Source organism: Sciurus carolinensis, chromosome 1 (genome assembly GCF_902686445.1).
Source record: "Sciurus carolinensis chromosome 1, mSciCar1.2, whole genome shotgun sequence".
NCBI classification, from domain to species: Eukaryota; Metazoa; Chordata; class Mammalia; order Rodentia; family Sciuridae; genus Sciurus; species Sciurus carolinensis.
In genome coordinates, this window is record NC_062213.1 from 7,705,706 (window position 1) to 7,725,097 (window position 19,392).

The 19,392-nt window shown below is 44.1% G+C and overlaps 1 protein-coding gene across 1 annotated transcript in view; it reads right to left on the reverse strand.

Annotated features, from left to right (window-relative positions):
* Khdrbs3 (KH RNA binding domain containing, signal transduction associated 3) overlaps positions 1-19,392 on the reverse strand; it is a 168,275-nt gene that overhangs the window by 58,996 nt on the left and 89,887 nt on the right. The window contains exons 5-6 of the mRNA XM_047560381.1: positions 16,118-16,257; positions 12,113-12,308 (exon numbers count right to left, since the gene is read on the reverse strand). Coding sequence (XP_047416337.1) covers positions 12,113-12,308; positions 16,118-16,257 — 336 coding nt within the window. The remainder of the gene's footprint in view (positions 1-12,112; positions 12,309-16,117; positions 16,258-19,392) is intronic.

The following is a 19,392-nucleotide window of genomic DNA, read 5'->3' on the forward strand; positions in this document are numbered from 1 at the left end:
CAGCAAGAAGTATCAAGAAGTAAGCCTTCACCAGACACTGACGCTTCAACGACACACCCCCAGGAAAGGCAGAAATGAAGGTCTGCTATCCAGAGGTCGCTCCAGCCAAGGCATTTGCTATGCAGCAGGAACGGCCTAGGACGAGCGGTAAAAGGGGTGGGCTGGGAAGAGGGACAGAGGCCAGACCATGGGGGCCTTTGGGACCTTGAGGCCTCATGCTATTCTGTTTTGCAGTGTTTTGGGTTTGCATTTCATTGTTCTACCTCTAGTAAAATATTTCTTTCTTCAGCTGTGTCTAATCTACTATTAAACTCATCTATTTAGTTTTCTTTTCAGGTTTTTTTTTTTTAACTTTTTAGTTGAAAAAATTTCTTTCTTTTGTCAGTACTGAGAACTGAACCTACAGGTGCTTCACCATTAAGCTACATCCCCAGACCTTTTTTTTTTTTTTTTTTCTTCCTCTGGAGACAAGGTCGTTTGTCAGGCTGCTGAGGCTGGCCTCAAACTTGCAATTCTCCTGCTTTAGCCTCCAGAGAAAATGTCTTATTTTTTCTGTATTTTACAATTCTCTCCTAAATAATCTATCCTAACTTTTACTTTCTTACTTATAATGAGCACAGTTAAAAGACTATTTGCTATCTGAATCTACTGTGGTCTTGTATTATTTTTCTTTTCTTTGTTATAATGACTTCTTACATGCCTTTAAATTTGGATTATTTAAAGTCATGCATAAAAATTACTTTTAGATATACACAGTTACATTTCACCAGAGTGAATCTATATTTGCTTTAAGTGTCAGATAAATAACACTTCCAGATGACCCTTCATCCCACACAGGACAGGACTGGAAGCTGACCAGTGGCTTCCTCTGGGAGGACAGCGTTTTGGGTTCCAATCCAAAGTCTAGGGGATTCACCAACCACTTTGACCAGACTTGCTGGACTTTAACCATCATTTTTCTTTTAAACTTTCCAAGTCCTGATCTTTCAAGCGTACATTGCACTTCCCTGCTAACCTCCTTTAGGAGTTGGTAGAGGCCCACAGCCACCATCCTCAACCAGGGTTCAAAAGGAAAAGCAGCCTGATGTCCAATGACAGCCTGTGTATAAAATGAGAGTATCTGGTCCACCAGAATAATTCTTTTAACTTGCAAACTGATTTTGTTAAACTTCTCATTCAAACATAAAATAAGACAGAAACAGGTATGAATTCAAAGCTCACAGTTTAGAGGTTCTCACCAAGTGAGCACAGATGGTTACCACCAGGTGTGACCAACAAGAGGATCAAGAATAGACCACTCACAGTCCCCAAAGCACACAAAGTGCATCTTTCCCATTATCATCTGCTCCCAAAAGAAGCACTATGTTGTCAACAGCACTGGTGAGTTCTACTTGCTTGAGCTTTATGTAAATGGAACCAGGCTGCCTACTATTCTGTGTCGGATCTCTCATTCAGCCTTGTTTGTGGAATCCATACATTTCACCACATACAGAAACAACTGCTTTTTATCTGCTGCCTATGGTATTTTGCATCCCATCTACTGTTGACAGATATTTTGCCCACAGCAGGCTGACCTGAGTGCCCTGGTACGCCTCCCTGTGCTGCTCTGTGAGGCCCTGGGAAAGGAGGTGCTGGTTTGTAAGGGACAGCGGCACTCTTCCCAAGTGCTGTGTGGTCTTGCATTCATACACACGGTGCGGAGCCTCCAGGGCTTTCTCCCAGCCAACACCTGAAATCCTCTCTCCGATATCAGCCATGCTGCTGGGGTGTTGGTCCTGGACGTCATGCTTCTCACATGCCAATGTCTGCACAACATAAGGGTCCTCCCCGAAACCAGCGCTCCACTGGTAAACAGAATTAGATTCCTGGGTTTGCTTTTTAAATATTTTTGTGGTACTGGGAATTAAACCCAGGGCCTCACACACGCGAGGTAAGTACTCTACCATTGTGCTACACCCCAGCACGCAGAATTTGATTTCTGAGCCAATGATAACTAAAATACTCATACTCCTCGTTTATTACTTTTTATGGGTCAAGTACTATTCTAAGTGCTTTCCATCTGTCAATGCATCTAACTTCATAACAACCCCATGAGATAAGCATGATATCTCCACCTGTAGACTAGAAACTGAAGCACAGGACAGTTACACAACTTGACTAAGGTTATACAGCAATTAAAGGCAGGGCAAGGACTTGAGACTAGTTGTTTTGGGTCTCCAATTGCCGGTAACCACCATGATTAACAGCCTGTCTACATGAAGCAGACTTGGGCCTGTGCTGTAGTGACCTCAGGGTTGTGCCAAGCCACAAGGTCACACTGCTGGTCAGTTGATCTTCCATGGTTACTGCACAACTGGTGAGGTGCCTGCATTTCACACTGTTTCATTTTACTTTGTTCATTTTAAACTGCTGTGGCTCCTAAGGATCTTTTAAGGGCTGTCCTGCCAGCCCTTCCTGCCCCAGTGCCACCAGTCCTCTACCTGCTGGGCTCAATGTCACATGCTCTTTGGTCCCTCTACGTATTCTTTGCACATAAGTCAATTATATGTGTTCTCATCTTGAAGGGTAAGTGTTCCACCTCTGTGTCAAGACATCAAACACTGAGTTCATCCTACACATGGGGCCCTGCAGATAAAAAGACATACCCTGTACCATCAATGACTTAAAACCCAAGGGGAAACAATAAGACAAGGAGGAACTACACTGCTTTAAGACAAGTACCCAGAGGAAGATATGTACACCTGGATCCAGAAAATGGACTACCCACCTAAAACCAACAGGGGGCTCTGGAAGGATTCAGAGGAAGGGGGAAGACTGTGGCAGGAAACCAGATACGTCACCATGTTATCATAAGGATTATTTTGAGCTATGGGCAAATGAGAACAAGAAGATATGAGAAAAACTCTCTGCCCTACCCTGTCTAGAACTTAGACATGTGTTTACATGTGTCCCTCCTCTCTCCACCAGCAGGGACAAAGGTTGATCACTAGAGACAACTCAGACCCTTCTGAGCCTGAAATGGAACTGGAGGAATTTACATTAACTAACTCCCATTTACTTGCCTTGCCCCAAGTTGCTGCCTCCAAGACTCAAAGTCCTTGTTTGTCTAGTCACTTCCCTAAAAATGCACTGTTGCTTGTTGAAGATGCTATACATAAACCATCTCTTTGACAAGCACTCATTTCCTGGGCATCTCCTATGCATACAAGAAGTTCTTCTTTTGTTACATAGGTCCATCCCAGCTAAGAACTCAGAGTGGGAGAGAAAATAATCATTCCTTCCTTACACTCTGTTCCTTCCCAGACTCTGCTTTCCTTGAGGGCATAGAAAGAGTTCTATGAACATTAGTTAAATGCTCAAGAAAATGATAAAATCAGGATGCCTGGTTCTTGTAGAAAACCACAAGGACAAAGAACTAATCTAGTGGTTTTTCAAGTGCCACTCCCTGCCCAGGCCAGACTTACTGAAGGGTGAGACATCCCCACGTTAGCTCAAATGCTCTGCAACCACTGTGCTAGCTGGGAATGGAAAGCCTAATTATGAGGACAACAAGTGTGTCCAGGCCGCAGTTACAAAGTCACTTTAGAGCCCTGCACTTGCTCCCTACAGCAGATGCTTTTTGCTGTCGCTTTTGCTTAAAGAGGGGAGTGGGGAGGAACACCTCTACACTCACATATTTAAAATGGAATTATTTCCTAAAGTCTTATGTTTCCAAAATAAGTCGACCATTCAAGAAATTTAGGAAGAAGACTGACTCATGAGGCTTTTGATCAGACATTACCAGTAAACTGCATCCTGCTGCTCTTACCCTTGCTTTTAGTAAAGTGAAATTAAAAAATTGTAAAACCTTCATTTTTTATCTAAAATAAAAAGGTGTCCCTAGGCTTTTCAATTCACATTTAAAATGCATTTTCATAAATAACCTTTTCACAATCTGCACTCTGTTTTAATTAAATTTCTCACTATGGAAAACAAGATAATTGAAGCAGTTTAGAGATTAGTTAACTGTCAACCATTATGCCAGTAGCCACTGTCCTGGGAGAGTCAGCCGGGGGTACAACCCTCATCTGTACAAAGATTCCTGAACAGTCACATAATTAAAATTTCAGGTGAGCTCTTGCTTTGTAAAAAGAATGAGGAGGATTATGACCTCGCTGAGTCTAAACAAAATTCATATTAAAGAATAACACGCACATTTTAAAAGGACACTTGGTTTTCCCAGAAGGCCAAACCCCATGTTCCTTGGCATCAACATTTCGGAATCACAAGGGAGGAAGTGATGGCCCCCGTGTTCCCACAGGCAAGGACCCCTGATGACTTTCACCTCTCACGCCCAAGGCATCGTGAAGCTGGAAGGCACAGGGAGGCTCCCCTGCCCCCAGTGCACGAGGCTCAGAGCTCTGCCTCTGTTCTAAATGGCCTCTGATGAAGTCAGATTGCCACATTCCAGTCTCAAGGGTGTACTGTCCCTTTATGATGAAGCTCTGTCTGCTCCTCAGACCAGAGGTGTCTTTAAACTCTCTCCTGGGGATCAAGAGCCTGGAAGTCCTAGTGCAGGTCTCCTCTGCCTCTGTAGGCCTAGCATGCACGAGGCCCTAGGTTCAATCCTCAGCATCACATAAAAAAAATTTAAAAATAAAGGTACTGTGTTCACCTACAACCAAAAAAAAGACATACATATATATATATATATGATAAAAATGTTAAAAAAAAGAAATACAGGTACTGTGTCCATCTACAAATGTAAAACAAAACACAGAAACCAAATGTATTAAAAGCACAGCCCCCAGGTGCAAAGCACAATCATAAGGCACAAAGTGACAGGTAAACTGTGCTATAAAAGATGGCCATCTGTGAACTGACCGGCTTAAATCAGAAGGGCATGCAAGCCCAGGGATACCGGGCTCATCAGGGAATCCAGGCCCATGAGTTCATCAGACACACCCACCACAGACGGCTGCACCCCACACCTGGGACGCAACCGAGGACAGCACCTCAGACAGTGGCCTGGTGGCACACACTGGCCTGCGGTCCCACCAGACCATCTGGTGAACACACTGAGGTCCACAGGCAGCCAGCCCCAACTGTCCTCCAGGCTTCACCGCGAGATCTCCCGCTTGACCTGGCGCACGTGAAGACTGCAGAGGGAGCTCCATGTCCTGAACGGCTCCAAGCCCGGAAGCATCCTCTGGCACCATAACCGCAGGGACCACTGCAGTGACCCTGCCTCTGTCTGCTCTCCGCCTTTGCTCCCAGGGCTGCCTCTCGAAGCCTGTTCCTGGCTTCTCCTAAGGCACACTCCAGAGCCTAAGACACGACGTGAGACTTGAACCATGCAGACCTGGTGCTTGTGACTGGAATGAGATAAAAGAACTCGCACGCATCTCAGTCACACAGCAAGTGAGCCATGTGTATTTTTAGTGAATTAAAGTGAATGAAAGAAATGTAGCTTGTGAATTTTTAGTCAATAAATTCTGACAATGTGGAAAGACGCACCCAAACATGTCTAGTCTGTTAAAGGATAGCTGGCTTATGGTCATGGACCCAATAAGGGAGGTAATTTAAAGAAACCTAAGAGCACATGGAGAGAAACAAAGCGTTGGAGCAAGCCCCGCTCCTGAGTGAAGAATGGCGACTGTACAGAAGAAACGTGAAACCAGAGTGGGGACAGCAAGAGACCGAGCAGCTGGGCAGCTGAGCAGGACCCCAGGAGGTCCTTGGCTCTATCCATGGAGACCATGGGTGAAAGTGAACGGAGCTCTCTCCTGTGGGGAGGAGTGCAGCAGGCGCAGGGCGGCTGTGAGGCTCGGGTGTGGCCTTCCACACCACGACTCCGACTCTCAGGGCCAACGGAATCATCCCTGGGCCACAGCCACTCAGACTCAGCTGAGAATGAACTATTTCTTATTTCTTTAAAGCAGAGTTGTAATTTTGTCTACGATAGTGAGGTGGTCATAGTAAGTAAATTGTTGACCTAGTTCCAAGCCAACCTAGCAAATTATCAAATGTGAGGAGGAGGTGGGGGAGACTTCCAATTTGTGGCCAAGGTGGACAGCAATCGTGGGTAACCAGGGACCCCCCATTATGGTTGGTTTCTGAAGAGGGCACAATTGTGGGCTGAGCTCTCTCCACGTAGCTAGTGTCACAACTGAGTGAAACTGGAGAGCAGCCTGTCACTGTCTGCCACTGTCCACATGCACAGTACAAAAGTGAAGTTCTGAGGGTCACAGAGGAGTAGAGAGAAAATGGGAGTTTTCCTTGCAGTTGTGATCAACATACCTGTGTTTGGGTTATAAAAACAAAAGAAAAATCACCTTTCAAAATGGAGGCAGTGGACCACTGGGAGGGCATGTGTGTGATTTCTAGCTGCTGCCTGGAATGCACACTTTGGGCCCTTCGCCTGTGACCTGGGACACCTGCAGCAACCTAGCACGTCTACGATCACACTGCACGCGAGGTGGCGGGACCCTTCTGTCCTGCTTGCGCCCTCCTGCTTGGCCTCCACTCCTTCTCACCATGCAAGCTCCCACGTTTCCTGCCCTCCTGTGAATGACAACTAGAGCCACCCTGAAGGCCCCAGTGAGGTCCCTGCACTTCTGCAGTTTGGGTTTTAACCGACTGGCAAGGTTCACAGAGCTGCGTCGGATGGACGCACGTTCACCCCGGCTGCACATCTCTACACATGCTGACCCTGCAGCAGCCATCAAAAATGGCTTCACTTTAGACATCTCTACGCGTCTTTCTCCACAATCTCACCGCTGCTTAACTTGTGAAGTGCTCTTAGTGAGTGCGTTCTGGGCTATGCTAATTTTCCAGTTATTCAATTATTCATACAAAAGTAATAAATCAGGGTCATTATGGGAAATAGGTACTTCTTGTTCTCAAAAGAGAGATGAGTTACTGTGATTATGTCCAATTTTTCCAAGGTTCCGATTTGTACTCAAATGCTTAGAAACACACCCATTGTCTATTTTCTTCTTTTGGGGAAAAAAAACCTAATCATGCTGAATTGCCTTCTTTTCTTATTCTAGATGACAAGTGTCCACCAAGGGGATTTGGTCTTGCAATGGCTAGCCTGTTCTAGTCAAACGAGGACTGTGTACGCCAAACGTACCCTCAGAGCAAGCGTCCAGTGGTCAGATGGGCTCATCTGCCAACGGGTGTTCTTCTCCATGACCAGCACTCAGGGAGTCTTTCATGACAGTGACTCTGACAGAGATCAGCTGGCTCAGATGCATTAAAAATGATCACGTATCTTCACCAACTCACTTTGAGGAAAATCAGTTCAACTTCAAAGGCCCACTTGTTGTGAATGGCTGGGTGTCTCACCTGGGCTAACAAAGCACATGCTTTCGTAGGGTGTTAACTACTTACCAAAAATAACTAGAACATGTCTTTCTTGGGGCTGTGCCTGCGTGAAGATGCTTTTCACTTCAGGACAGGTGACGTGAAGAACGGTATCTGAGGCCTTGACAGGTACACTTCCTCATCAAGCAGCACTTGTGCCACAAATTCAAAGAACAGAATTCCTCCCACACTTTTCTGGTTTAAATAAGCAACTATGAGATGTATTTTTCATCTTTTATTATGGAAATAATGGCTTTGGACAGGTCTTATATCAATGTTAAAACGGACAGCAAACGGAGTTGTTAAATATACTTTTTCAAGTTCTACAGAAGTGAAATTTTTATCACTATAAATGTATTTCAAGGATTTTTTTTTTTTTGGGCTGTGTAGAGTTAGAATCTAATGCAGGGCCTGCCACAGCTACGCACTGAACTAAGTGCATAGCACTAGTGCGGTTCTATCACTGAACTAAGCCCCGAGCTTCAAGGATGTTTTTTTAAAATTTGTATTTTTGAGTTATAAAACAAATAACAAGCTCTTCTCAGAAATGAGGATGCTCTGAAATTATTTTTTTTTTCTTTGTAGTACTAGGATCAAACTTAGGGCCTTGCACATGCTATGTGAGAGTTTGCCAACTGAGCTACATTTCAGTACCTTTTCATTTTTAATTCTACTTCTGCAACAGGGTCTTGCTAAGTTGCTCAACCTGGCCTTGAACTTGCGATCCTCCTGCCTCAGCTTCCTGAGTACTTGGGATTACAGACGTGTAATCTACTGGCTGAAATTCTTCTGACAAGTGTAGTAGGAGCGGTAGTTTTTTTCTTTTTTTTCAGTCCTAACCCCATCCCATTCTTTCTAAGAGTTCTCTCATCTATGTGCTCAATTAAAGTAGTCTTAGCAGAGAACTGTCACTGACATCCATGAGAAAAATGTACTCTGTCTCTGTGTGGAGCTGTTTAGATCAAGAGACATTTACCAGTGTGCCAGGAACGCTCAGAGCTGCTGAGCTGAGGTACTCAGCTGATGCTCCCCAGGATGGGCAAATGAAGTCACTGTACCACCCAGCCACATGCCGGACTGTGCACAGAAGACACTTGGAGGAAAAGGGACTCATGCAGCAGGCTCCTGGCCAGCTCTGCAGCAGCAATGTCCTGAAGCTTAGAGCTGAGGACACTCCATCCTTCACTCAACAAACACTACAAGAAGATTCAGTGTTCTTTGTGCCCCTTGCAATCCAAGAATTCTCAGCTTAAATGGTGTGCCAGACATTGTATTAGCTGCTGTGAATGAAAAGTGAGTGAGGGGGAGAAGGCTTCACTCCAACAGAGTTTAGAATCTAATTTATGATGAGTCTGGTTCAACGTAATACTTTAGTAAATTCTATGATGACTAACTTTTCCACTTGATATAATCAATTCTCTGTGTCATGGGATCCTTGGCTTTCTTTCCTTTTTCTCTTGGTACTGGGGATTGAACCCTGGGGTACTTAACCACTGTGCTACACCCACACTCCTTTTTAGTTTATATTTTGAGACAGAGTCTCACAAAGTTGCTGAGGCTGCCCTCAAATTTGTGATCCTCCTGCCTCAGCTTCCTGAGTTGCTGGGATTACAGGTGTGCACCACCACGCCTGGCTAGGTTCCTTGGCTTTCCAAATTAGTATCTTGTTGCATTCCCACCCTGTCTAAAGAAAACAGAGAGAAACAAAATAAATGTCTTTCCAACTTTTCTTCCTGCCCCCCGCCCACCTTCCCATGCTGCAAAGCTAAGCGTGTTGCCTCAGTACCTCCAGGATTTCCAACAGTCAAGACCAATGGACAAGGTATGGAGATATGGCAGACACTGAAGAGCTGGGAGGAGCAGATCCTACCAACGTTTGGTCAGGAGAGGAAAGTGAGGCCAGTAGGGCACAGGTGAGGGCAGTGCTGCTGAGGGTCTACTCCTGACACAAAGTTCCTGACGTGCAGCGTTCAGCTCTCCAAGCTTCTGCAAATGTGCAAAAAGGTTTTTACAAGATGCCAGACTGGCGAAAACCCTTCTTCTTGGCTATGAATCTCAAAAAGGTTCTCAGGAACACCAGACGCTACACTGTGTGCATCAGCGATAATATCTACCATCTGAACCCATGAGGGCAGGCTGGGACCCACAACGCCACCTAAGGCACACCTGGAAAAGCACAGCTTGGTTTCAAGAGTGCAAACACGGTCAGTTGTGAGAGTTGGTGAAGATGCTCAGGCGGCCCTCCACCAAGTTAAGGCAAAGAGGGGTGATGTGGTGGCCCGTTAATCAAGGAACACCGCAGTGGGGCAGCAGGAGTGCCGGCCTTGGGCTGAAGTCGCAGTTGCAGTGACAACCAGTGCCTGGAAGTGTCAGCTGAGAGTCTGGGACTCGCAGTGAGGACTTCCCTTCTCAGAGCTCTCTGTCTTTGCCTGCCCGGCTCCAGCCCTCTCCTACAGGGCAAGTCCCGGGTGGTGGGTGGGAAGGGGGACACAGCAACTCAGCGGGTATCTTGTAGGGTATCTGTTTCAAGGTCTTTCCTATTTTCTATCAAAAAAAGAAAATGAACAAAATCACAACAGGTGTGGTGGTGTACGCCTGTCACCCTAACTGCTCAGGAGGCTGGGGCGGGGGATACAAGTCCAAGGACAGGCTGAGCAATTTAGTGAGACCCTGTCTTAAAATAAAATGAAAATATGGGGATGTGGCTCATGGTCGAGCATTTGCCTAGCACGCCCAAGTTCCCGCGTTCAACTCCTAATACTGCAAATAAATAAACAAATATTTAAAAATCAGAGATTATTTAAAATCAACAGCAAAACCAAGTCTCTTGAGGTTTCATTTGCTCTTCCTTTCCTGGACAGTGAAATTTTGAATTTACTCATCTAATTTATTCTAAACCGACTGACTACACAGGCTGAGACAAAGAACATGAGTGCCTGCTTGGTCCAGGCACAAGGCCAGGAATCATCACTGAGCAAAAGGTCAGTTAATCCACGCACAGGCGGCAATGGCTACTTCTTTGGCAGCAAGTGGAGTACGAAGCCACGTGTTCAATCAAATCTCCTCACTCCAAATTCATGGTAAAATGAGACCTGACACTTCTACATTAAACCTAATCCTGGTAGAAGCAGGTAAGCCAAGGTGGACATAAAATGACACTGCATCTGCATGAAGGGATCTTTAAGTAGGCTCCCTCTTCTCGGTACATCTATTAACTTTCAGGAAACTCAATGTTTGGGGAAGAATGTGAAGAACAATTAGTGTCAGTTAGATAAGAATATTAGGAAGCAGAACACGTTCCATTGTAAGAAATAAAAAGAGAAGACATAGGAACCACATTCTTCTACAACTAAATAACAAAATGGTGAAATTGTTTATTACGGAATTTGTTAAAAATAATTCACTGAGCTCTCAGTATGCCGTCAGTTAAGTATGAAGAAATAAAAGCTATCCATCTCTGCCCCACCAGAAGTTCAGCCTAGGTGTGAGAGAGACATGTAACAGCTGTTGTATGCCCAACAGATTAGTTACTACTACTTTTGAGTTTCTCTAGCAACAGCTGGCCTAAGTCCAGAGGGAGAAGAAGAGACAGTTAGAATAGGAGAATCTTCTACGCTGAGCAGGCAGCAGAGCCAAGTTCTGGAGGGCTAGACGGCACACTCAGAGAATTACAATACCTTCAGTATGCGCAAGACAAGTGGCCACAGATGAAGCTCGAGAGGTTGTTGAAGGACAGGGGATCACAAAAATGTTCTAGAAGCCATGCAAGAGGTGCTCAGGACCTAGGAAGAGATCTCCAAAGCGTGAACCAGGTGCACCTGTCAGTCTTGCCTGTTACTGTCACTACTTCCTTCTCAGTGCCACCAGTTCACAGCCCCTCTCTTCAATATCTTCCATTAACAGGATCAGTCATCCCTCTCTTTCCAATTCCCCATTTATGAGAAACTAGGATGCTACAGTAAAAATTCCAGGGGGTCTACATTCTTCAAGAATTTCTATCAGATATGGTGGCTCATATCTGTAACCCCAGCTCCTGGGGAGGCTGAGGCAAGACTGCAAGTTAAGGCCAGTGTGGATAACTCAGCAAGACCTGTCTCAGAATAAAAAATAAAAAGGGCTGGGGACGTGGCTCAGTTGTTAAATGCACCCAGGTTCAATCCCCAGTACCAAAAAGAGCCTTTCCTGTTTCCTTGCTCTTCGTGGTTTTGTTTTTTTCATGGTTATATATTTTTCTCTTAGGTTAAGTCTATGAACCATAGTAAAGAATTAATAGATGATAAGTTAAAAAATTGATTTGTATCAATTAAAAAACAAGTTGCACTTTTGTATCATTTGTATCATGGAAAACAAGTTGCACTGAAAGTATCTACCTAGCAGCACATCTCAGAGAGCCCTGAGCAGGACCCTTCAGAGAGTCCTTGGGCAATCTTCTTTCAAATGACCGACCTGCTCCCAGGCACAGTCATGGTAGGACAGGAAGGCCTGTTTCCTGCAACTCCAGAGAGGGCCGAGGACCCACTGCTGGACACCAGAGCTGCAGCTCCCACACTCGTTCCTGCCCAGCCTCAGGGTGAGGCAGAGGCCAGGCCCTGTCTACACCTCTAGTACCAGGGGCCTACTCAGCCTCCATGACTGTTCGCAGCACTGAGGCACGACATTCCAGAACTAAACAAGGTGAGGGGCTACACTGGCCTGTGCTACCCAGAGCCGTGTCTAGACCAAGTCACCCTGACCAACAAAGTTGCCATGCAACACTGCCACTCACATACTCTCCGTAGGTCTCTTGTGTCGGGGGTGGTGGTGGAGGTCTGTACCCAGTGGGGGGCACGCCTCTTGCTCTGGGAGTGAGAAGGCCTCTTCCCCGACTCACTGGCCCCCGGGTGGACAGGACTCCTCTGGGAGCTGGAGTGCCACGGGGCACACCAACGCCGACTGGCCGGGCGGCGACTCCTCCTCTTCCCCTGCAAATGAGAGGGTCAGGTTAGCAGCACTTAGTATGTTTTCTGAGAGTCCATTCTTCACATATGTTTATAGCTCAAATAAATCACTGTTCCATATTTCCATAAAAAGCAAAAAGGAAACCATAGGAAAGAAAGAACCTAAGCAAACATGAAGCAGGTTTCCACCAAAAGGAAATCCAGCTACTTAGGCAGTCCAGCACGACATGGTCACATCAGAGATGGAGACGCAGCATCTGGTCACAGAAGGAGCAGGCTGCTGAGACCTCAGGGGAGGTCACAACTTCAGTTTGATCCCATGCCAAGGCTGTACCCAAATGTCACTCCAACACAAGATGAGCCATACCTTACTGATCTCTGGACAAGGAAACTGAAGCTTAGAGAGCTTTTCAAAGTGCCTGAGAGCAGGTAGCAAAGTTAGGAGTCAAGACATATGCCACAGTAGCACCAGGGAGAACACAAAACAGACCAACGGTTTCTAAGGGAGAAACAGGAGGGGTGTCCCTCGGGTGAAAACCACCTGGTGCAGACCACCACACAGCAGGAGAGTGTGTCCTGAGGGTGCCCAACGTACAAGCCACCACAGTGTCCAGCAAACAGGTCGCCTTATGTACACGAAGACTCTGGCTGCGAGCTCTACCAGCCAGCACCCCATGACAGAAAACTACAGTCAGATGTGAACTTGAAACAAGTCTATCAGGAATTTTAGCAGCTTTAAGCACAAGTGAGGTAAGGCCACAATCAAGGGAATGGTTCCTCAAGTTGGCAGGTGGAAGGCCTTTCTCCAGGCTTACATTCCAAAATGAAGAAAACTCCTGTGGCCTCATCTCTTGACGATATTTTCAACTTGACAGAAACTGACAACTCAGTCAGGACCCGTCTTCAGGAGCAGAGCAGCCCGTGAACGATGGCACTGGCACGCTCCACTCCAGCACTCTGGGAGGACATTCATTCTGCACTTGAATTTTGAAGAAGGAATGGGCAAAAGCAATTTAAGTGAAACAGGTAACACGGCTGATTTTACTATATTTCTATATAAAGACAGAGCTATATAAATACTGGAGAACTCTTTTTTTTGGTACTGGAGGTTGAACTCAGGGACATTTTACTGCTGAGCTACATCTCCAGCACTTTTATCCTTTTATTTTGAAATAGGGTCTCACCAAGTTGCTGGGGATCTCACTAAGTTGCCCAGTCTTGCCTCAAACTTGCTATCTTCCTGTCTCAGTCTCCCAAGGTGCTGTGCACCACTGTACCTGGCCATAGAACATTTTTATATACTAGATTTACTTAAACAAGCTATATGTCATGAAAATGAAAGTTACATACATACACACAGATATAGAAATATCTACCCATCTATCTACAGCCACATGTCACTTAATGACAGATGCATTCCGAGCAATTCATATGTAGGAGGTTGTGTCACTGTTCACATACCAAAGAACACAGGCACATGAACCTGGATGGCAGGGCCTACAACAACCGGTAGAACGGTGTAGAATGGGCAGTGCAATAGGGCTGTTTAGATCAGCACTGCCAGACAGACGAGCAGTGTGTTGCACGACAGTTACCATGGCTACTACATTGACAGCTTCAGGCATTTTCCAGCTGCATTACAGGCTAATGACCACCATTGCATATGTGGTCAGTCACTGATTGAAGAGGTCTGTGCTGAGAGACTATCTCTGCATTACCTACCTACTTATCTACCTACCTATGTCAATAAAAAGAGAAGAATGCTGGCATTATGTAAGCACCAAGTCTGGAAGGCTGTATTCTCTTTGTATGGATCTGCATGTATTTTCTGTTCTCTTTCAGAGAAGATCTGAATACGATGAATGATTTGAGTCTGACGACCTCAAAGGGATGCAAAGGTGACTGCCTGGCTGGGTGTTTTGCATGTGCTACACCATATGTGAAAGTCCCTAGCCCATGAGCACAAACCACAGGCTCCACACACAAACTAACAAGCAAAGACAGTAACAAAGGGAAAGTTCAAGTCCGAAAACTTTTGAGGATATTTTTAAATGCATTATTTGACACATTACATATTTTGGGAAAACGTACAAGTTTCCATCATAACAAAACTGAGACTAAGGAGGTAAGCATGTAGGCTGAATAATATCAGCATTATGTTGTCCCAGTTCTGGTGACCTGCACAAGTTTCCTGCATTAGAAAAAGGACCCTCACAGCTGTGATCAGGACCTTTAGATGGAGATTACCCTGGATTATCTTGTCTTGACTACCCTATACAATCACATGAATTCTATAAAAGGGCAGAGGGAGGACAGAGACAGAAAAGGAGAAGGAAGGGTGAAGACATGGGAGGGATCACTGTGATGTGGCCACAAATCCGGGCATGGTGGCAGTCACCAGAAACTGAAGGGACAAGAAAAGAACTTGCCCCCAGAGCCTCCAGAGGGAACACAGCCCTGCCAACACCCTGCCTTTGAACTACTGATACTGATTTTAGTCATGTGGCCTCCATGACTATACGAGGATAAATTTTTATTGCTTTCAGTTACCAAATTTGTGGTAATCTGTCATAGCAGCTAGCAGTAAACTAATACAACACATAAGTATTTTTAGGTACATTTAATGTTGGAAGACATAAAAATGAAAGAGGCAGTTAGGGTTTGCTGAGCACCTGCATGTATCTCATTCCATGAAATCGTCAATGAAACCTTCTTCCTGGTACAAAACCCCCACCTGCTCCAGGCCCTGACTGCTGTTTACTTTATATCGCAGTAGCATACAACTTCTCTAACATTGCTCCCATTAGCAACTCTCAACAGAGGAAGAAAATTCTCATTCTCTCAAAGAAACTTAAGAGACCTATAAGAACACTATTTTAAATGGTTTCATCCAAACTTCTACCTAAAAATAAATCAATGTAGTCATGTGATTAAAAGAAAAATCTGTACTTTTTACCACTGATTCCTTTTGGAACAAAAATGGAAAAATTAAAAATAATTTCCAAATAAATTTGACATAGTCATATCAAATTTTTGATTCTCTATAAAACATTTCCTCTTAAAAGTAATCATAGTCTGGTATGGTGGTACACACCTGTAATCCCAGCATCTTGGGAGACTGAGGCAGAAAGATCACAAGATCGAGGCCACCCTCAGCAACTTAGTGGGCCCTTAAGCAATTTAACAAGACCCTGTCTCAAAATCTAAAAATAAAAAAAGAATTTAAAAAAGGGGAGGGTGGCTGGGGATGTGGTTCAGTGGTTCAGTGACCCTGGATTCAATCCTGGTACCAAAACAAAAAACAAACAAATGTAATAACAAACCAGAGACAGAAGTTAAAAAAAAAAAACAAAAATTGTGTGCCTGGACGGGCCCAAGGATTTTCCCATGCCACAGAAGAACCTGTAAAGAGCAGGCTGACAACAGACCTGTGGGCACCCATGCGATGCCCCCCGTCTTTGAGCTCTGGTGGTGTGGCCAAGAACCAGCCTCAGGAAGCAGGACCAGAGGCAGACACAGGCACCATCAGCTCAATCTGCACATCGATGCAAACCCTTTCACAGAAAAGAACTACGATTTTAAAGAATCGACCTCAGAGTGAGTGAGAATCTGCCTGAAGTGATCAGCGAGTAAGTGGAAGGGTGGAAACGGTTAAGCCCAGGAATATCTTACTCCAAGGTAAATTCTCTACATCTGACTCAGCAACATCTGAACACAGGTTTCCTACAGATTCACTTACAGAACAGTTTCTGGCCACTGATATGAGAAAGCTCAAAACTATTGCCATGGCACACAAACCTTAAAGAAAAATAAGCCGATTAATAAACACCTACCTGGTTATGGCTGGGGCTGGCACACCTCTTGTCCGCAGGGTGGGTTTCCCCCGAACCACTGGGACATCTGCATTTTCTGAACCACCATTCAAATACGTTAACTCCTGGAGCTGTGCTTGTCTGATCTCATCATTGTAGTCCTGTAAAGGAGAGAGAAGACAGCACGCGCTGACTCACGTAAAAGTTCAGAAGTATTTAGAACAAATAGTGAAAAATATTTTAAAGAAAAAAGGATTGGGAAAATAGCTGAATTCACTAAACAAGATATGACTTTATTAAAATGAAAACATATTAATAACTTTCTGTAAGAAGGGAAAGAGAAAAACCACAGTACTATTCCCCAACCTAAAATTTCCTACAATCAACCATCTTTCCTTTGCTTCCCTAGGCAAGGTTTCCAGGTAAGCACTTTGGATAAGATGAAAGCAGAGTTAAACACTGTCTGATAGCACTGCTCCTCACAGCTCAACTCCAGCGCAGTCAGTGAGCATCTGAGATGCCTCGGTGACAGGAAAACAAAGAAGAGTCGCCACCGTCCAACAGCCAAGGACTCACTCCAGCAAAGGAGAAAGACACCCAGCACAGCGGCTTCCCTGGTGCACTTTCTTTTGTACATTCCCCCTGCGATGCTGCATGAGCTGTGAGAGTCAACATTTTGAAAGTGTAATAATAATCTTATTCCTGAAATTACTGAATTTACTTATCTTATTCCTGAATTTACTTCAGCTTACATTACTGTCAAATACTCAACTTGGAAACTATGGGAGTGAGCCTTGGTTCCTCCCTCTTCTGACCATCCTCCACTCCACACAATAGCCAGCAGTGGCACAGAACAAATAAATTGTCTCGTGTGTTTTACAATCAAAGGAAAATTCAGGTTCAGAAGTTGAAAAAGAAAAGTCATGGAAGGCAGCTGTTGTTAGTAAGAGATGTAATCTCAGGACCAGTGAGACTGAACCAAAAGAGGCCATACAGAGGAGGAAAACGTACTTAAGACTCCAGTAACATGAAATCCAGAAAATCAAAAGAATGCTGTGAGTACTATTTGGCTGGAGCATAAAAACAATTTGGGGTAGAGGTGGGGCTGAAAGGGAAAGGGAGAGCAGATGCCACATCCCATGAAGTCTTAAGTTGCTTTAAAGGTAACTTTGGATGCTCGGAATTAAAGGGGGCTGAGAAGTCCTTAATCATTTTAAGGAGGTAAACTGCATATTCAGGTTTGGGTTCTATAAAGATTATTCTAGTATTAGTGAGCACAGACGACATAAACTTGGAAAGCACAGATGAATAAAACACTATACACTGCAAAAGAAGCATGCCTTTAAGTGCAAATGGAATATTCCCAAAGGCAGACTGTAAGCTAGGCCATCTCACAGGCCGTGATAATTTTAGAAGAGCTAAAATCATTCAAGTGTATTTCCTGATGATATGGAATAAACTAGAACCCACTGAAGAAAGAAATTCGGGAAATTCACCAATATGAAGAAATTAAAGAACATAATTAAAATAACCATTAAATCAAACTAGAAATGATGAGGAAAAATAGAAAACACTCTTAAGATGAATACAAATGAAAGCACAGCATATTAAAATGTACAGGGACATGTAAGGCAGTACTATGAAGAAAATCTATAGCCTTAAATGATTATATTAAAAATACAAGATTTCAAATCAATAACCTAAGCTTTCACCTTTATAAATATAAAAGAAACAAACCCAAAATAAGAAAAATTAGAGCAGAATAAAAGAAAAAAAGAGTAAAATCAACAAACTCAAAAGTTGATTTGTTTAGATAAACCGAATGATAAACCTTTAGCCACATTAACCAACAGTAAGAGAAGACACAGGTTACTGAAACAAGGAATGAAAATGGAGCATCGCCTGGCATCAATAACGACACAAAAACCAGCCACTGGGGAGGCTGAGGAAGGAGGATCAAAGTTGAAGGACACCTCAGCAATTCAGAGAGACCCTCAGCAACTTAGGGAGACCCTCTCTCAAAATAAAAAATAAATATGACTGTGGCACAGGGTCATGGGGCAGTGCCCCTGGGTTCTGTCCCCAGTGCAAACTAAGTACAACAAAAATGACAAAGGGGCCTCACCTGGATTAAAAGGATGACATAGGATCAGAAGGGAATGCTATGAAAACTGTGTGCACACAAACCAGAGGCCTTGGACAGCATGGGTAAGTCCCAAAGGACCAGCACTACAGAAACCGGCTGGGGAAGAAAGGACGTGTCCTTACGAAATACATACTTGGCTTGGCCTAATTCCTGCCACCTAGCCTCTCACTCAGAACTTACTGAGCCCCAGAGGTGTGAGGAACAGCTTTCCTTTTTCCTAATAGGCCTCTCAAGGATGCCGGAGTCTGTGCTAATGAGAGAACTCTAGGAAAATGGGGGCTGAGTGTTGGAAAGACCAAGGTGGGACTGCAGGGGAGGAGAGAGGATCTGGAGACAGCCCCAACCACCAAGGGCTGATGATTCAATCAGTAATGGCGACCTAATCCAGTCTCCAAATGCATGAGAAGGGATCAGTATTGCCCTGATAACAGAACCACAGAAAGAGAACATAAGATAATGAGATAAAAATATGCAAAAACTACAAATACATTTACCAATACTGATGTGAGGGAAAAGTTTTCAAAAAAGAAGCCAAACCTAGTAAAAGAATTCATATAAAAGAACCAAGTATGATGTATTCCAGAAGTGCAAAGTTGATTAAACATCTGAAAATCAATTAACACAACATCACAAAATAAAGGACAAAACCACAACATTTCAACAGATAGAGAAAACAGCTGACAGAAAAATCCATCAAACTTTAATGATAAAAACGCTCAAGTAGGAAAACCCACAGCTAACATTATATTTTAAGGTAAAAGATGGAAAGTGTCATCTGAAGGTCAGGAATAAGACCACGCTGACTTCTCTTACCATTTTACTTGAGGCCAGGACATTTATGTTATATTATAATGTTGGCCAGGACATTTATGCTATTATTAAAAGAAGAAGCATCCAGACTGGAAAGGAGGAACTAAATAAAACTCTGTTCAGAGATGGCTTACATCTTTATACAGAAAATCATAAAGAATAACACACACACACACACACACACACACAATTAATAGAGTTAATAAATGAGTTTTAACAAAGTTACAGAATACAAGAGAGAGATATGAAAATCATTTCCATGTCTTTAGAGAGCAATAATGAAAGACTAGAAATTAGGAAAACAATTCCATTTACACTATATCAAAAACAACAACATACT